The following is a 16004-nucleotide window of genomic DNA, read 5'->3' on the forward strand; positions in this document are numbered from 1 at the left end:
GGTGGTAAAAACTGCATGATTGCATAAACAAAGGATTGAAATTCTCAACTTAATTACTCATTAATTTTCTTGTTTGGTGAATCTTCTCCTCGCTTGCAGAAAGTCATTGTCTGAGTTTGTTAATATGTTTTGTGTCTGTTAAGAAACTAGAGGCTTATATTTGATGTATGAGAGGTTATTATTCCCACCTTGATAACTACAAGCAAGTTATCCATGCTGGGTTATTTGGCTCTCTTCCTATGTGGAGAATAAGTCCAAATAATGTAGACCATTATATCTCACTTTGCTTTAGTGGAGATGAGTTAGATTAGTATGGCACATTGGATTCATTTAAAGATAAGGAAAAGCCAAGTGAAAGATAAAGGAAGAGAGAAAGTCTTTCCCGCATAACACAAAACCTACACTGGTGTTTTCATTGTGAAGTCATTCATCGTTGGATTAGACTGATTTTTTGGACAATGGGTTCTAGACTATGGTTCTTCATTCTGACCGTTCAGATCGTCAATTGGAGGTCTAGTTTGGGAGAAAACAACCCCGCATCAACAACTTTGTTTTGGAGAAGTTTCATCTTCTTTATTCTCATTTATAAGCATTTGTGCTTAGTTAAATTGACTAATTGAAAACAATATTTGGTGTTTTTATTAAAGACTCTTTTGTACCCTATTATTGATCATAGGATTTTTCTTTGGTCTGAACTACTCGTGGTTTTTACCCTTTCATTGAGTCTTTCACGTTAAAAATTGTTGGTGTCTCTTTGTGCTTTGGATTCTATTTTTATTCTATTTGTTTGGTGCTCCTAGCAGATTTTCGCAAGAATGGGGATTGATTTTTCGTTGCGTTACTACTCTTTGTTAAGTTCTTATTGTTTTTGGATCTTTTTTCCATCAATCTAACCTCGTAATGTCTTCTTTAACTTTGTCATTAATTATTAAAACCTGATACCATCCTCTTACGTAAGGCCAAGAGCATTATAATTCAATTCACTAACAAAAGAACTAACCTCAAACCTAACTTATGAAAGTATAGTTTTAAAATCCTCTTATTAGTAAAATAAAGGTAATGTTTAGATAACTTATGAAAGTGTGTTAATGTTTGCACAAAAGTGTGTTAACTAACCTCAAATCTAACTTATGTAATATGATTCTATCCAGGAAAGAGTACGATCTTTTTTAAATTTGAATTCTCAAGGTCACAATAAAATAAATTAGAGAAGAACACATAATAAGGCAGAGACGGAGACGCCACAATCTAGCAGATTGACAAGTCAAGGAAGATTCGCCATAAAGATGTTAATCTTTAGTAAGAATCAGAGTTCTAAACCAAGAACTAAGATAATTCTCTCTTAAAAATGCAAATGCATATATTATGACTAAAAAGTGTTTACATATGTATTTGGTGTCTCTATATATAGGTACAAATGTTTAAGGTACTTAAGAAACCCTAAAAGAAAACCCAATGACATTGGGTCCAAAACTCATTTGAAAAATAGAAACAAATTGTTTGTAATTAAAATAAAAATATAATTTATTTAATTTCCTAATTTATTCTTCAATAATACTGATGATCTTCATGTTCTTTAAATTTCATTCTTTAAGGAAGATTATAAAAATTAAGATTCAAGGAGACGTGTTTTGATCTTTGACCTTGTCATAGATCCTTTGAATTATAAATGTTCTTCTTCAAATTCTTCTCATATATGTTACATGGAATAATCTTTATCATATCTCCTTCTTGAAGAGAATTTGTCCTCAAATTCGTATTCTTTATCAAACGGTTCAACCTAAAAAAAAATCTTACTGTTGCGATGAAGGTTAGAAAATTGTCATTTCGAAAACAAAATTAATACTGACATGGCATGTTTCTTTTTACATTCAAGTCACAGAGTGAGTCTTATTTTTTTAAATATTTATTAAAGGTAAAAGGGTAATTTTGGAAGAAAAAATTAAAAAAATACCGTGTCATTTGAATGTTATTGCCACCTGTGCATGTCAATGTATGAGTCCTCTTTCGGAAATCTTCACCAATTACAATTAATAAAATTTCATTCCTTTTGAATAAATATTTTTCATAGATACTGTATAAAATTAGTAATACTTAAATCAAATTTAAATTATATTATTATTTAAACCATATAATTACTTACAAAAGTAAATAATTTATGTTTCGTATAATTTTACCTAAAAAAATTATAAATTTTTAATTATTTTATACATGTACACAACATTTAAAATTTTCAATATTTGTTAAAAAATAAAAAGAAAATCCAACTAATTTATATTGTTCTCTGACCATATATACCCATGAGTATCACAAACAAATACATGCAATTAAGAAAAAGCAACAAGGGAGATCTATGGAAACGTGGGTTGTGGACACAAATTTCATTTCGTTAAAATTGAACTAAAAACGTGAGCACTGGAAACAACTTTCACTGAGTTAAAAATTGTATTGTGGATACAACTTTCATTGCAGCTTTGTGTGCCACAGGACATAACTTCGAATCCAGAAAAAAAAAATACAATTCGTATTCAGCAACCACGACTTTAGTAAGATTGATTTTGTATTCGTTTTTTTTATTTAGTGACCCTAAATTAAATGTACATTCTAGTTGCCACTTAATGTACCTATAAGATAAATTATGCATTGATACATTTTATTGTTCAATGACCGCAAATAGATATAATACTTCAGTTGCAGCGTAAATCAATCGGAAGATATATTTTGCATATCTCGTCAGAAATAATAAAATAATTTTTAAATGTAACGACTTGTAGCTCCCAACTTATTTAAGGGACAACTAAAATATTTATTTCATTTAAGAGTGCACTAAACAACAAAATATATCTTTTTCTTTTTCATTAAAAGTGCTCATCAATATGCGACAAGTCACAAATCTCGATCTTTGCTCGTAATAAATTTCGATGTCACAAGTCACAAATTTCCATTCAAAGAGCAGTTCATTGAAACAAAATTCTTACGAGGTAACATACTATTTGAGATCCTAAGCTGCGAATATACATTTCTTTGCTCCTCCTCAGATTTTTCCTTTGCAATTGCCGCTAGTTTGTTAAAGATTTGTTCTAGCAGAATACTTGGTTTTAAGATATTTTAACTTCTAAATATTACAATACATTATATCATCATATTCCCCACAAGTATTTTATGATTGAGGCTGGCTGCATCCATAATCGTAGCCAACATTTTTCTTGCATAGAAAGACACGTGCATTTGCATCTTTTGTTGATGTCCAGTTCAAAGTACAAACATATATGATTATGACAGATTTTGACAAGCTTATTCAGAACATGGGCTACTTCAAGTGCTAGTTCCAACTACCTGTTTTTCGTGATATATCATGATTCACCTTCATTTCTCATCATATTTGACTTCATGCTCCTCTTGGATCTCACTGGAGCTGGGAACTGAGCTGACACTGCTGCCCTCTACTGCACCTTCAGATTCCAATGGTTTTGAGACCCCTTGAACGTCAACAGAGCTGTCAGAAGATTGAGCCACTGACTGATTATCTGACTTCTGTTCCTTTTGGGCCACCTGCTTTGGGCGTCTGATAGCTTCTGCAGCCCCAGGCATGGCTATGGGTGGAGGTTGAGGAGGAACCCATACACGTTGAACTGGCTGCTGACTGGATGCAGCAGCATAAGGTACTCCATTAGACTCATTTTCATTCTCAATCTCTGTGATTCTGACATTTTTCCTCTGCCACCAGGGCAATGGGTCATCCCCATTTACTAGAGACGTATCCTGGGTCTTGGTATTCAGGTCTTCACCATTTACTTGAGATTGAAGAATCTGAGTAGACGTGTTTTGCACCTGACCAACCTCCCAAGGCTATATACCAAGTAATGTTGAAGCATAAAATCAGATTCATATGAAATAATACAACTGAGAAAGGAATATACCGTTCCATAAGCATGTGTTTGTGTCTTTGTTGCACTACTCAATGTTCGTTGCATGGGTTAAATAGAAGGCAGAATATTATATCTTTCAGATTAAAAACACGAAAACCTGCCTTTAGCGTGTCTTCATAAATATCACACAAATTATCCATTTTCCAACTCTTTCCAATCCCTTTTCCTATCTTCGCCTAAATAAAACATCAGCCACAAGTAGTGGCCAAGTATAAAAAGTATGAACAACGGCACAATTTAGTTCATTTCTAAAAGATATAAAAACAAATTTTGGACCTACCCCAGTAATTTGATGTTTTCAAACAGCACATAATTAGAAAATTACCAGAGAATTCAGTATTTTTAAGTTTGAAATATTATATCTTGACAAAACAAAATCAAGAAATTAATTTATAACTAGACCAATAGTTTTTCCTTGATGATGCAATTGCATAACATATCTTAACAGATATGGCCCGTGATTATATTTACCAAAATCGGGAAGCTACCACGCTGTAGATTGGTTCATTGAAAATCCTCAGAGATGACCAAAATAAAGTTAAAAATATTGAGACTTGGGTTGGTCAGTTTCATAAAAAACTTCATAAACCTCAAATATTTAGAAAATGCAAAGCATTTTGAAATAAAGCTTAGATCTAGGCACTAAGAGTGGATTTGATGGTTGTTGACTAGGGTTGGGAGGGTTGGGGGGTAAATCACTGATATCCTTCATTAAAACCCAGTTTTATATAAAACTAACAGTGGCTACATAAAATTTAAAAATCCAATATATAGGGGAGTAGCAATGAATCCTCTCATGTCAAATTCTAATATGACAGGGTCATGTTTGAATCTTTTGGCGCTATTGTTGCATGTTCAAATCCAGTGTCTATCTCTCTAATGATAGACATTAATAGTCTCGAGAGAAATAAACACAAAATTTAAACATAACTTGCCGTCTAATCTTATTTGCACACCATACTCTTCTCCACATTATCACCTCTCCTTACATTTCAAATTTTAAAGTCAACCAATTTTATAATTTTATATTGATGGTGCCTGAGGTGTATAATTTATTAAGCAACTAACTTTATCTGGATTAAAAAGCATGAAGGTTTACTCTAATATTAGAAGGCTTCTCTCCTCTTTGGACCATGGCCATTATCTGCAAGAAAAAATTGTAAAACTCAACAAAATAGATAACACTCTGTATCCATTCCATCATATATGAAGAAACTACAAACAAATTAACTGCTAGTAAGCAGTTCTCAAGACAGAGCCAAATAACACTTTCACCAGAACATAGCTAATAATTGTGTATATTCAACGTTTTCAGCATTACGGATGCACTACACAAACCCTTAGGATGATAGGAACTGGAAACTACAGGACTATATATTCAGAACTAGCTCCATTACTCAGAGGTAGACCTCAGTAAATATTTTTCAGGAAAAATGCAGAAAAGAAAATGATAATAATGGGGCCCTGATGAAAAGAGAAATCCCTATCTAAAACCTCACAATTCATGCCTACCTCTTCTTCATTCTCCCCCACCATTAGAGTACGTCCTTAGTTATATTTTGTATGTAAATATTGTGAGTACAAAGTTAGAGCTGTTGGCTAACAGCTATCTCTCTTATCAATTAAATAAAGCCTTTAATTACTGCCAACAACTATCTCCTTTATTGGAGCTCAGCTATAAATAAACTTGTATCCTTCCTCTTTTACAAGTTAATGAAAAACATACAATTTACTTTGAAACAAATTCTCTATAGTTCAGCCTTTTTTACATGGTATCTAAAGCTAAATTTTGTCATGTCTTCTTCCCAAATTCTAGGTTTCTCCTTGTTATGTCTTCATTGTTGTCCATAGCTTCCACGCAATCCTTTCCAACCTCCATCGATGAGAAGTTCAATGATTTGAATTATCTCTATTGAAGGCAGTTTTTTGCAGTTTTGTTTTTTCTTATCAACAAAAGTTAATTGTTAGTATTTTGTTATTAGAAGAGTTGAAACCACAACCTCTCTCACTCTCCCTTCCAACTTTTACCACTAAGTTACCTTATAACTCCCCTCTATTGGAGGCAGTATGTTGAACCAGTGATCTTACACAACATTATTGCGCATCTGATCATGTTAATCCTAAGTATGATGCATGAGAAGTTCAAGACCAAACACTACTTGTCTGACTTCAATCTGCTCTCTACAAATCAGTTAGTTTCGTGTTCTAGGATAGAATCACTCTTGAGGTCTGGGAGAAGATTCACGATTATTTGGCCTTCAAACAAAATCTCAGGCGTGTCAATTATATTTTGCTAAGCATGCCACTGTGGTGGTTTTATTGATCATGGAGACTCTAATGGTGCATCACTTGTCGAGGTAGCAGCTCTGGTAGAGATCATGGTGGTGGTAGATTGTTAATTTTCAATGTCAGATCAGGCTTTGAATTTGATCCCACGTGTGCCATTTTCAATCTAAACTTTCTTACTAGTCTCATGAGTCTATCCTTCATTGATCCAACCACAGGAATTTATTCTTTATTCTGTTAGATCCTTCAAAACCTCAAACAATTGGGTTAATCCTAACACTAAGTATGGGAGCCCTGCTCAGATAGGCAATGGTGAAGGTTTAAGAATTTATGGTGTTGAGTCCTCTTCATTTGTCTCACCTACCTAATGATTCACACATCACCTTTAAATTTAACAGCTTGTTACATGTTCCTTCTATTACGAGAAAACTTGTGAAATGTTTTCCACTTTACTAAAGATAGCTTTGTACATATTGAATTTCCTCTTTACATGTGCCTTATCAAATCTCATGGCACAAATAACGTCCTTCTTCAAGAAATATTAGGTGTTGATGGAGTTTGTTCATTTTATACCCCCAAGCTTCAAGATTACTCCGTTGTGCTAATGTCATCTTCCAAACCCTTTAGTGGTTCAACACTAGATATCTCTTAGTTTAGTGTTGTTAGAGTTAATGAATATAAAGCTAATGTCGTAGAAGATTCTTGTTCTACACTTTTAACATCTAGCAATGTCAGTCATGGTACACTAGGTAGGGTCATCCAAACAATTGTGTACTACAATTTGTCATGACATTGTAAAATTTCTCCATCCAATAAAACTTACTGTTATTTTTGTTCCGCTTGTTGTATTAGTAAGTGCTTGTGTTTATCATTCTATCTATTTTCCTTTAGAACTAACTTTCTGATGTTTGGGAACCTTCTCACGTGACATTTTTATGCAGGATGTAAATATTATGTGTCCTTCATTGATGCTAATTCAAGGTTCACTTGGATTTTTCTTATAAAGTATAAAGCTGAAACATTGTTTGTTTTCCAAAACTTTAAGCCAATGGTTGAATTTTAGATTAATTAAAAAATAAAGAATGTTCAGTCTAATTGAGGTGGAGAATATTGAACCTTTACTACCTTTTTAGCTACTCGTGGTATTTCTCATAGATTCATTAGTCGTCATACACCATCAAAATCACTGAAAGAAAACATAGATACATTGTTGGTTTGGAATTGCATCATGATTCTCCTTTACAATTTTGGTATTATGCATTTACCACTAGTGTATATCTTATAAACAGATTGCCTACAACTTCTCTTAAGTTTGCCATTCCTTATACTACTCTTTCCAATAAGGAACTTGACTTTCATTTTCTCAGTTTTTGGTTCTACTTGATTTCCTTTATTGAGACCTTGTCACTCTCACAAGCTTCATTTTAAATCTCAGGAATGTCTCTTCTTATTAAGACCTTGTCAAACTTCTATCGAACTAACATCGATTTTTGCTTTGTTCATTGAGTTGCTTGTTTCACTAACTACTCGGATTATTCTTGGTGACAGTAAGAATGGTGTGTCAATTGCTCATAATCTGGTGTCTCATGGCCATGCCAAAACACATGGAGATTGACGTTTTCTTTGCGTAGGAAAAGATTGTGACCAAACTGCGTTTCATCTATCACATTACAAGCCTTGGATCAGTGGGCAGATGTGATGACCAAGCCCTTTTCTCCAGCTCGTTTTTCATTTCTCAGAGGCAAACTCAACGTGAAGAGTTTTTCTCCTGAAAAATTCTCTCCTTGAGTTTGAGGGGGCATTAGAGTTTATATTTACTTATATTTTGTATGTAAATATTGTATGTACATAGTCAGAGTTTTTAGCCACTGCTAACAACTATCTCTTGTATCAATTAAATAAAGTTGCTAATTACTGTTGATAGGTATCTCCCCTGTTGGAGTTAGCTATAAATTCACTTGTATCCTTCCTCTTTTACATGTTAATGAAATGTATACAATTCAGTTTGTTACAAGATTCGTTCTTGTTCAGTTTCTTTTACACCCACAAATCATTCCCTCTCCAAGCTCATCATGCCAACTATCCTGACTATTTACAAACTTGTTCTCTTCTCTGCTGTGAGAGCACTGACAATCACTCTAATTCCGACCTCACTCCTCCTTTGAACACAAGAAACCCAGCCGGCTAAACTCAGCCAATTTGATGGCATTAACATGTTTCTTCTTCCTAGCATTGGTACCAACTTGCTTCTTAATGAGAATTTGCAAAAGTTAACTTCAATAATTTGGACCGCAGGACATGTCAAAAGCTATATGTATGTACAATTACACTATAACTTATCGTTTCTGTTTTCTCATTTATGAATATGATCCGTAGAAATTGCAACAAAAAGAATCCAAATATTCTTATGGGCTTTTGTTCCTTCAATTATCTTCTTTAGAAAATTTTCAAAATAAATTGGATAGTTGTTTAAAGAAATTTAGAGACAGGGAAGAGATGATACAGCTAAGAGAAAATAAGATATCCAACAAAGAAGAAAAACAAATCAGATGTGTTCACTAAATAAACAGTGCCCACTTGGGCACTGTCAGTGGCCACAATAGGAAAGCTATAGTCATGTCCCAAAGTATTTAGTGCCTAAACGTTATATTTTGATTAGTATTCAAGTGATCAACAAGACAACCAAAATGGAAAGTGATTAACATTCTGATATGGCCCATAAATAAAGCAGTAGATGGAAAAAACAAGATAATTAGTACCTCCATATATGACTTTGGATGAAGACCACTTGATGATTGAACAGATGCAGGTGGAGATGAAGATCTCACTGCACATGATATTCTGATGATAGGTAAATAGTCCAGAAGATAAGACTAATTTAACTGAGACTTAATTATTAATATGACAACCTGAACGCATGTCATAATCCGCTTTGCCATTCACAATCAGTTGCTGCATATATTTAAAAAAATTGCAGTCATCAAAAGTAAAATTTTATTTAAAACAACTTAAATGAGGATCAGCCGTGACAAAGTTCGTTAAAGATGCTAAAACAATCCCCATGTAAGTCTATTTATATCTGACCTTTGAACTTGTTTGACTGATTTGAAGATCTTCTTGCCCTGAGACGGAACTCAGTTATAAGTTATATTATTCACAAATTGACAAACAGATATTTAATAAGAATTTTAAGGGAAAAAATCTGAAATATTTTTTAAAAACCGCTAGCATAAATCTGCTAGAATTTTGGGCATGATAAGCTATCAAGAATTCTTAAACAATTGGATGAAAGCTGAATACAAGGGAATCATAAAGCTAAAAGCCAATTAGAATAGTTAAAATGTGCATAATATTGTCAAAATTCTTGGTCACCATGAGCCCCTTTGTTGGCTCTTAAGTGGTTATAAATATACAAGTTTGGCAAACCATAAATCAAACCCTGTATAAAATATTCAAAGCATTGAAAAGCTATCATGTCAGTCTAATAGATTAAATGATTAATGGTTAATTACCTTCCAATCTTCTTATGGCATTTGTCATTGACTTCATTTCTTGTACTTGCTTGTCTAAAAGGCTCACAACTTCCACAAAGTATCTCCTCTCTGCAAAGTATAACACCAGATGCAGTAATAACTACAATCATTTCTCATAAATAGAAGAAGCCCAAGGAGAGTAGGAGTACTAAAACAAATCAAAGACATTTATAGCATGCAAGTTAAAGTTCTATAAACTCACCTTCACCTTTTGAAGCCATAATTTCTTGGCTCGCTTTTGCCACTTCTGCAGCTGCAGCTGCTGCTGATTTTGCAGCTTGTGCAGCTTCTTCCAGCAATGTTGGTTTGTCATCAGTTTTCTTCAATTGTTCATCATCATTGTCAAGGACAACCTTACGTATCCAAGATTTTAACCGAGGGAGAAAAGATTTCTAAAACATGAAGTAATCTTTGAAGGTTATATGCAGATCAAACAGCAATATGATAAAACTTATGGACATAGCAATATATCAAGCACAAGAAAGGATGTAAAATGTCAATCAAAGTACTCACCCCTTAAGATATCCACTTAGAAGACATTATGCGTGACAGTAGGAGGCAAGAGTTATACCTTAATTATTATAGCTGTTCCAGCACCTGAAGCAGCCAGTAATCCAACAGCAATTAGGGCATGGGACCAGTGAAATCTTGAGCGTGGTAATGTTCCTGATGAAGTTTTAACACCAGTAGAAGAAGGCGAAACCAGCTGCAAGGTTTTTTGCTGAGTTTGTTGCTCATTGTTTGATGATGATTTCAATTGCCCATCTGTTAGTATTACAATAAGTCATGTTCAAAGTGCAACCCAAGCAGCTTATTGAAAATCAAGTTAAACAGATATTTCACATGCAATTTGACTCAATCCAAAGTTACAGAGGAAAACTTCAATATTAGACACTCACCTTGATTTACACCGCCTGTTTGCACAGTTGGAGCTGAATCCTGTGATAAGAACCAAAGGTAAGGATTAAAACAAATGAACATGCCGATAAAAAAATACAAATGAACATGTAGGAAATTGATAAACTGATAATCCATTGGTTGCCTGTGATAGAACAACCTAGAAAATTTTGGGCGACTGGTAAAATAATTTTAAGAAAACAGGCATACTGGCACTCGCCGAAAGGCTTCATCAATCTCCTCCTTTGTAAGGCCCTTCTTCTCTAAAAATGATCGCCTATAGATGACAGGTGAACCTCTAACTTTTGGGTGAGACAGAAATTTCACAGCATTCTGAACTTGTTCTTCCCTCATCGGTTGTGAGTTTACAAATACTGATGGAGTTGAACTAGGTTTAGCAGGCTCTGCTTCTATGGTGTTTTTCTGATCCATATTTGCTAGTTGCACAATCTCAGAACCTAAACCTCAAAAAGAAGACTAGGCAAATCAATTTTATCATACTCAAAAAAATACTTAATCTAAAACAATCCATTATCAAATCCAATTAAGTACGGAAACATTCAAAATCAGTACCAAATAGTACCATAAAATGACGAAGGCCACTAAGCCTTTGTTAAAATGAAAAACAAGGAATCTGATAGAGACGCAGTACAAAAACCATTTGTGTGTCTTCACCTAACAAATTTAAGACATTGGTTTTTTGGATCATGACAGAATCTGTCAAGAAATATAATTTATTGTTATGTGTCTTCTAGCTTAAGTTACAAATTAGTAGTAGTGCACCTAAAGGGTGCTTACCATGTGAAAGTTTATGCATTTTATAAAATACAATGATCCTATCCAGAACCTAGCTTCATGGAATGAGTAATAAGGTTAACCACCCTTAATTTGCACAATTTTGTATATCACTTTTGACCTTATAGACAGGGATCAAAGTCTTTCTCCATTCATCTAGTATGATCTTAAGCCCTATGTTCATGTTAAACAACTTTATGAGTCATCCTATGCTTTTTTCTCCTTGATCCTTTCAAAACTCAAGTTTTAAGTGTACTATCAGTTGAACTACTTTTCCAGCATCCATCCTATTCAATGCTTTTCTTTTACCTTCAAAATCCTGAAGGAAAGTGTATAATCGAAGGTATAATTTTGGAGCTCCATCTATGGTATGTAGCCTATTAAAGTGCAATAAAATGAAGTGTCCTTCAGTACATGCTTTTGAAAGTAGCCCTACCATCGATCCCTGATATATGGTCATGTCATTAGAGAACTTTATCTTTTTCATCCTTTCTAAATTTAGGCTATAAGGTGAGGAATACCTAAGCCTTTTTATAAGCTCTACTTTAGCCATATATCAATGTGGGATCTCATAAAAGCATCTCATTTTATTTCTCTACCTTTAGCAGTCTTGTACATTCTACGGTCCAACCTAAGGATGAATATGACCCATCAAATGCTCGAGACCAACTATATAAGTAATAGTAGTAGCAGTAGTGCATATATATACATATATAAAAGCTCGAGACCAACTATATAAGTCAGAGCAAATGTACAATTCCAATTCAATGTAGGACTTAAAGTGGGGAGAAGTCATCAAAGAAACTGACTAGTCTTTCTTGTAGCACCCGATGAAGATTAATGTAGGCGATTGATCATTAATCTAAAGAGAGAATAAAACAGTAATCAGAAAATTCTTAACACTAGTTGGAACCACAAATTGGTCATTTGGTGGAATTAAGAAAAGAATAATAATCAAGTTACATAAATAGCATACTAGTATTTTAAAAGTCCCAATTCTGTGGAGCAAATCTATACTCTGATTGGAACCACAAATTTTGTGAATTCACTGTACATATGCATTATCTGTCGTTCAGAAAGTTATAGTAGTTCTGTTATTCCAATTATTTAAAACACGGTGTAAGGTGTTTAGTACCAGAAAGTGGAAGAAGAAGAAGAAGAGGAGGAGTTTTCCAATTTTTTATTTGTAATGAATAGTAATGATACTCTACTAAGAAAAGAAAGCAAAAAGTTGCAATTCAAAGTAAAGGTACAATCGAGGGCAAAATAGAAAGAAATGAAAACCTTTGTTTTCTTCCGTGGCGGTGGAAGTGGAAGGCGGCGGCGATTGGGTGGCCATGCCGGCTACTCTACTGAGATGTCAGTCCTACTTTGGAATTTCAAGCCTCAAGCAAAAGAAGCAAAAGAAATATAATAAATATAATAATGATAATAGTAAGGGTGAGTGATGATGAAGGGAAAAGAGAGGATGAGATTATAGTGAAGATGAGGAAGAAGTGGATGAGTGGATTAGCTGAAGAAAAGAAACAGAATGGAGGGTTTTATTTGCTCTTCCCTTCTTCTACTTCTCCAACCATATCCTCTCCCACTCTGCGCAATACCCAATTAGCCCAAGAAAACGACCAACATCTTTCTTTCCTCTCTATAAATTTTTACCCGCACAAATTTCAGCAGACCAAATCTCTATGCTTTCCCGAGAAAGAAAGCTAAGCAAGATAAAAAAAATAATGGAAAGTGAAACTGATCTTGAAGTTGTTTTAATAAGAAGAAGCAAAAGAATAAAAAGAAAGGAAAAGGAAAGAAGATAAAGATGGAAACTATAAATTATTTTGATTGATGTGATGACTGAAATTTTGGTAGACTAGTTGGATGTAATTTCTCTAACTTGTATGTAGAATGTATTTTTAAAAGTTAATAAAAGGGTTTTCAGATATTAGTTTAATTTTTATTATGAAATTATTACTCATTTTATAAATACTTACTATAAAATTGTATGAAAGAAATCTTGGCTCCAACTTCATGTCCGCCTCTGAATGTAGGGATTAGAGCCTCACTTTTATCCAGATGGAAAGCATACTTACTAAAAAAACAAAAATATAAAAATCATATCAAATTTATATTTTAATATATATATATATATATTAAAATATAATAAATTCCTTATTTTTTATTAATAAAAGTTAAATTAGTTAATTTATTACATATTTATATTCTAATTTAGGTTTAATTATTTTTGTAGATTCTAAAGTTTCAAGGTTTCATTTTAGTTTTTTTTAATTGGTCCACATTTTTACCGAATTGTCTTAATTAACTTCTTATAAACAGTGACATGTTACATGTTATTTTTTATTTTTTTTTATTTTCTTTATTATTATTGTATTTTACAATTTTTTTATTGTTCATGTATGATCGAATTTTATGGTATTATATTCAATTTAGCTTACATATATATATATATATATATATATATATATATATATATATATATATATATATATATATATATTTAGTTTCAATTTTTTTAAATGAAACAATATATTTTTAGATGAAATTTATTATTTATATAAATTTTATATTTGATGTTTTTGTTAAAAATGAATTTTAAATCTATTACTATATTTTTAATTTATGTTTTGTTAATTACTTTTTATGACAATATAACTAGTTAAATATAAATATTTTTATAGATGAGAAAGTATTTAAACTTAATATATTATTAATCTATATTGTTTTATAAGATTAAAAGTAATTAATAATATTTATACAAATAATATTTTTTTATATAAATACCCGTGTAACTATACAAATAATAAATTTGTCCTAAAAGAACAACATTGTTGATTAAAAAAAAAAGACTAAATTAAATTAAATATATATATATATATATATATATATATATATATATATATATATATAAAAGGAGTTAAATGAATGTAATATAGTAACACTCACTATCACACCAGGGACTCATAGATAACAAAAAATTTTGCAAAAAAAAATAAAATAGAATATTTATAAAAAAGTTAAAATAAAACATGAATTGACATGTGACATGTTATTAATGTCTTTTGTAATTTCTTTTATAAAGAACTTAATTGAAACAATTTTACAAAAAAAAATTAGGAAGCAATTAAATATGATGTGTCATATCATGAGTTGATGTTCTTATTAAAGAATTAGAGAAAAAATATTTGAAATGGATGACATAGATTTCAGAACATGAGACTTAAATATTATTTAAGAATTGATCATTTGATCATCTTAACAGTTGAATTTCACATTTTCATTGTGTAAACATGTACATTTTTTGCATACACACGTAGGATCGGGGCAAAAATTATCAATCTCATCCCATAAAATCCATAAATGAGTGAAGTAATATGTAATCAATAGATCATCTTAAGAAAGGGTTGCAACCTCTGCCTGAAGATCTGAAATTCTTATAAGATCTCCTTGTAAAAATTTATTTTTAAGATCGTTCCATATACAAGAACCTGGTCCATCTATGTAATGTTTTCACGTATCGAAGGTGAGACGAAACGAATGATCCACAAAATCATCATGTGATTACATTGATACCAAGTAGGAAAAAAAAATATGTTTTGTCAGGTTGGATTGGCATACCAAAAATAAATTCAACTTCATTCTATGTTGGTGCGATGATCATCAACGACTCCAAGAGTGGTAGCTAGTTGTATTAAGAATAGGATAAACGAGAGATAATTGAATTTTCATTGAAATGTAAATGCAAGTAACAGTGTAGTAGCTTCACTTTTGTTCCATAACCATGACAAAAAGATAAAGAAAAATAAAAGAATAAGGATTAAGAAATATAAAAAATGAGGCAAGAAGAAAATAAACAAACATAATGAGTGCAATAGAGCTCTAATATCATCATGAGGTATCATATTACCATGGTAAATGAAAGAAAAAGAAACAAACGCAGAGAGAAGAGAAAATGAAAAACTTGAATATCATTAAAAAAAAACTAAAAAGGTATATGTGTATATTGTATAATACTACTACCATGTGAACTTGTATATAACAAGAAAGAAAAACAATAATGAAAAGAGTAATGGTATCATGACACATTTTTACATTCATTTGACACATACTACAATGGTAAAATGGTCATAAAAGTGTAAATTTTTGTATTGTTTCAAGAAAGAAAAGAGTAAAAATAAGTAAAAGTAGTGTCAAATGAATGTAAATAATTTAGGTATTTCAAAGAATCATTACTCTAACGAAATGGTGTGTTGTTGAGCTATATTGTCGAATAATATCAAGTTGTGTTGTAAGATTATGTTGTCGAACTGTTTTGTCAGTTAGATTCCGTGAATTTATTGAACTTATCGTAAGTAGATAAATTAAAAATATAAAAAAATTAAGTGAATATAAAATGTTTTTTAGTTGAAAAAAAAACTGAAAAAGAGATTAAGAAAGATACAAACATAAGTATATATATATATATATATATAAGAGTAAACAATGTATAAGTGAAATATCATTAGTTTTAAAAGTATTTGTATTATGACCTCCACCAAACATTCATACTCATATGTAT

General features: G+C 31.9%; 1 protein-coding gene across 2 annotated transcripts; it reads right to left on the bottom strand.

Moving 5' to 3' along the window:
• Positions 1–2827: 2827 nt before the first annotated feature.
• LOC124830315 (peroxisomal membrane protein PEX14) lies at positions 2828–13177 on the bottom strand. Of its 2 annotated transcripts, XM_047303988.2 has the most exons (11): positions 12725–13177; positions 10856–11103; positions 10648–10687; positions 10320–10513; positions 9951–10140; positions 9728–9817; positions 9300–9337; positions 9125–9167; positions 8975–9042; positions 5029–5073; positions 2828–3849 (listed from the first exon to the last, which is right to left on the bottom strand). In XM_047303988.2, the coding sequence occupies exons 1-11, from the start codon at positions 12777–12779 to the stop codon at positions 3367–3369; spliced, it is 1494 nt and encodes a 497-aa protein (XP_047159944.1). In that variant the 5' UTR covers positions 12780–13177; the 3' UTR covers positions 2828–3366. The 2 variants fall into 2 exon arrangements, with proteins under 2 accessions (XP_047159944.1, XP_047159945.1); XM_047303989.2 differs by lacking the exon at positions 5029–5073.
• Between the last annotated feature and the right edge of the window lie 2827 nt (positions 13178–16004).

The sequence above is a fragment of the Vigna umbellata genome, chromosome 1, assembly GCF_029865625.1.
Source record: "Vigna umbellata cultivar VRB3 chromosome 1, Vumbellata_1.0, whole genome shotgun sequence".
Taxonomy (NCBI): Eukaryota; Viridiplantae; Streptophyta; class Magnoliopsida; order Fabales; family Fabaceae; genus Vigna; species Vigna umbellata.

Excerpts from the sequence above, each read along its gene's own strand:
- LOC124830315 (XM_047303988.2), bottom strand. The coding sequence starts at position 12,779 with ATGGCCACCCAATCGCCGCCGCCTTCCACTTCCACCGCCACGGAAGAA. Across the intron at positions 10,514-10,647 it reads AACAGGCGGTGTAAATCAAG|ATGGGCAATTGAAATCATCA; the intron begins GTGAGTGTCTAA and ends TAATACTAACAG. Across the intron at positions 5,074-8,974 it reads ATCCAAAGTCATATATGGAG|ATAATGGCCATGGTCCAAAG; the intron begins GTACTAATTATC and ends TTTTTCTTGCAG.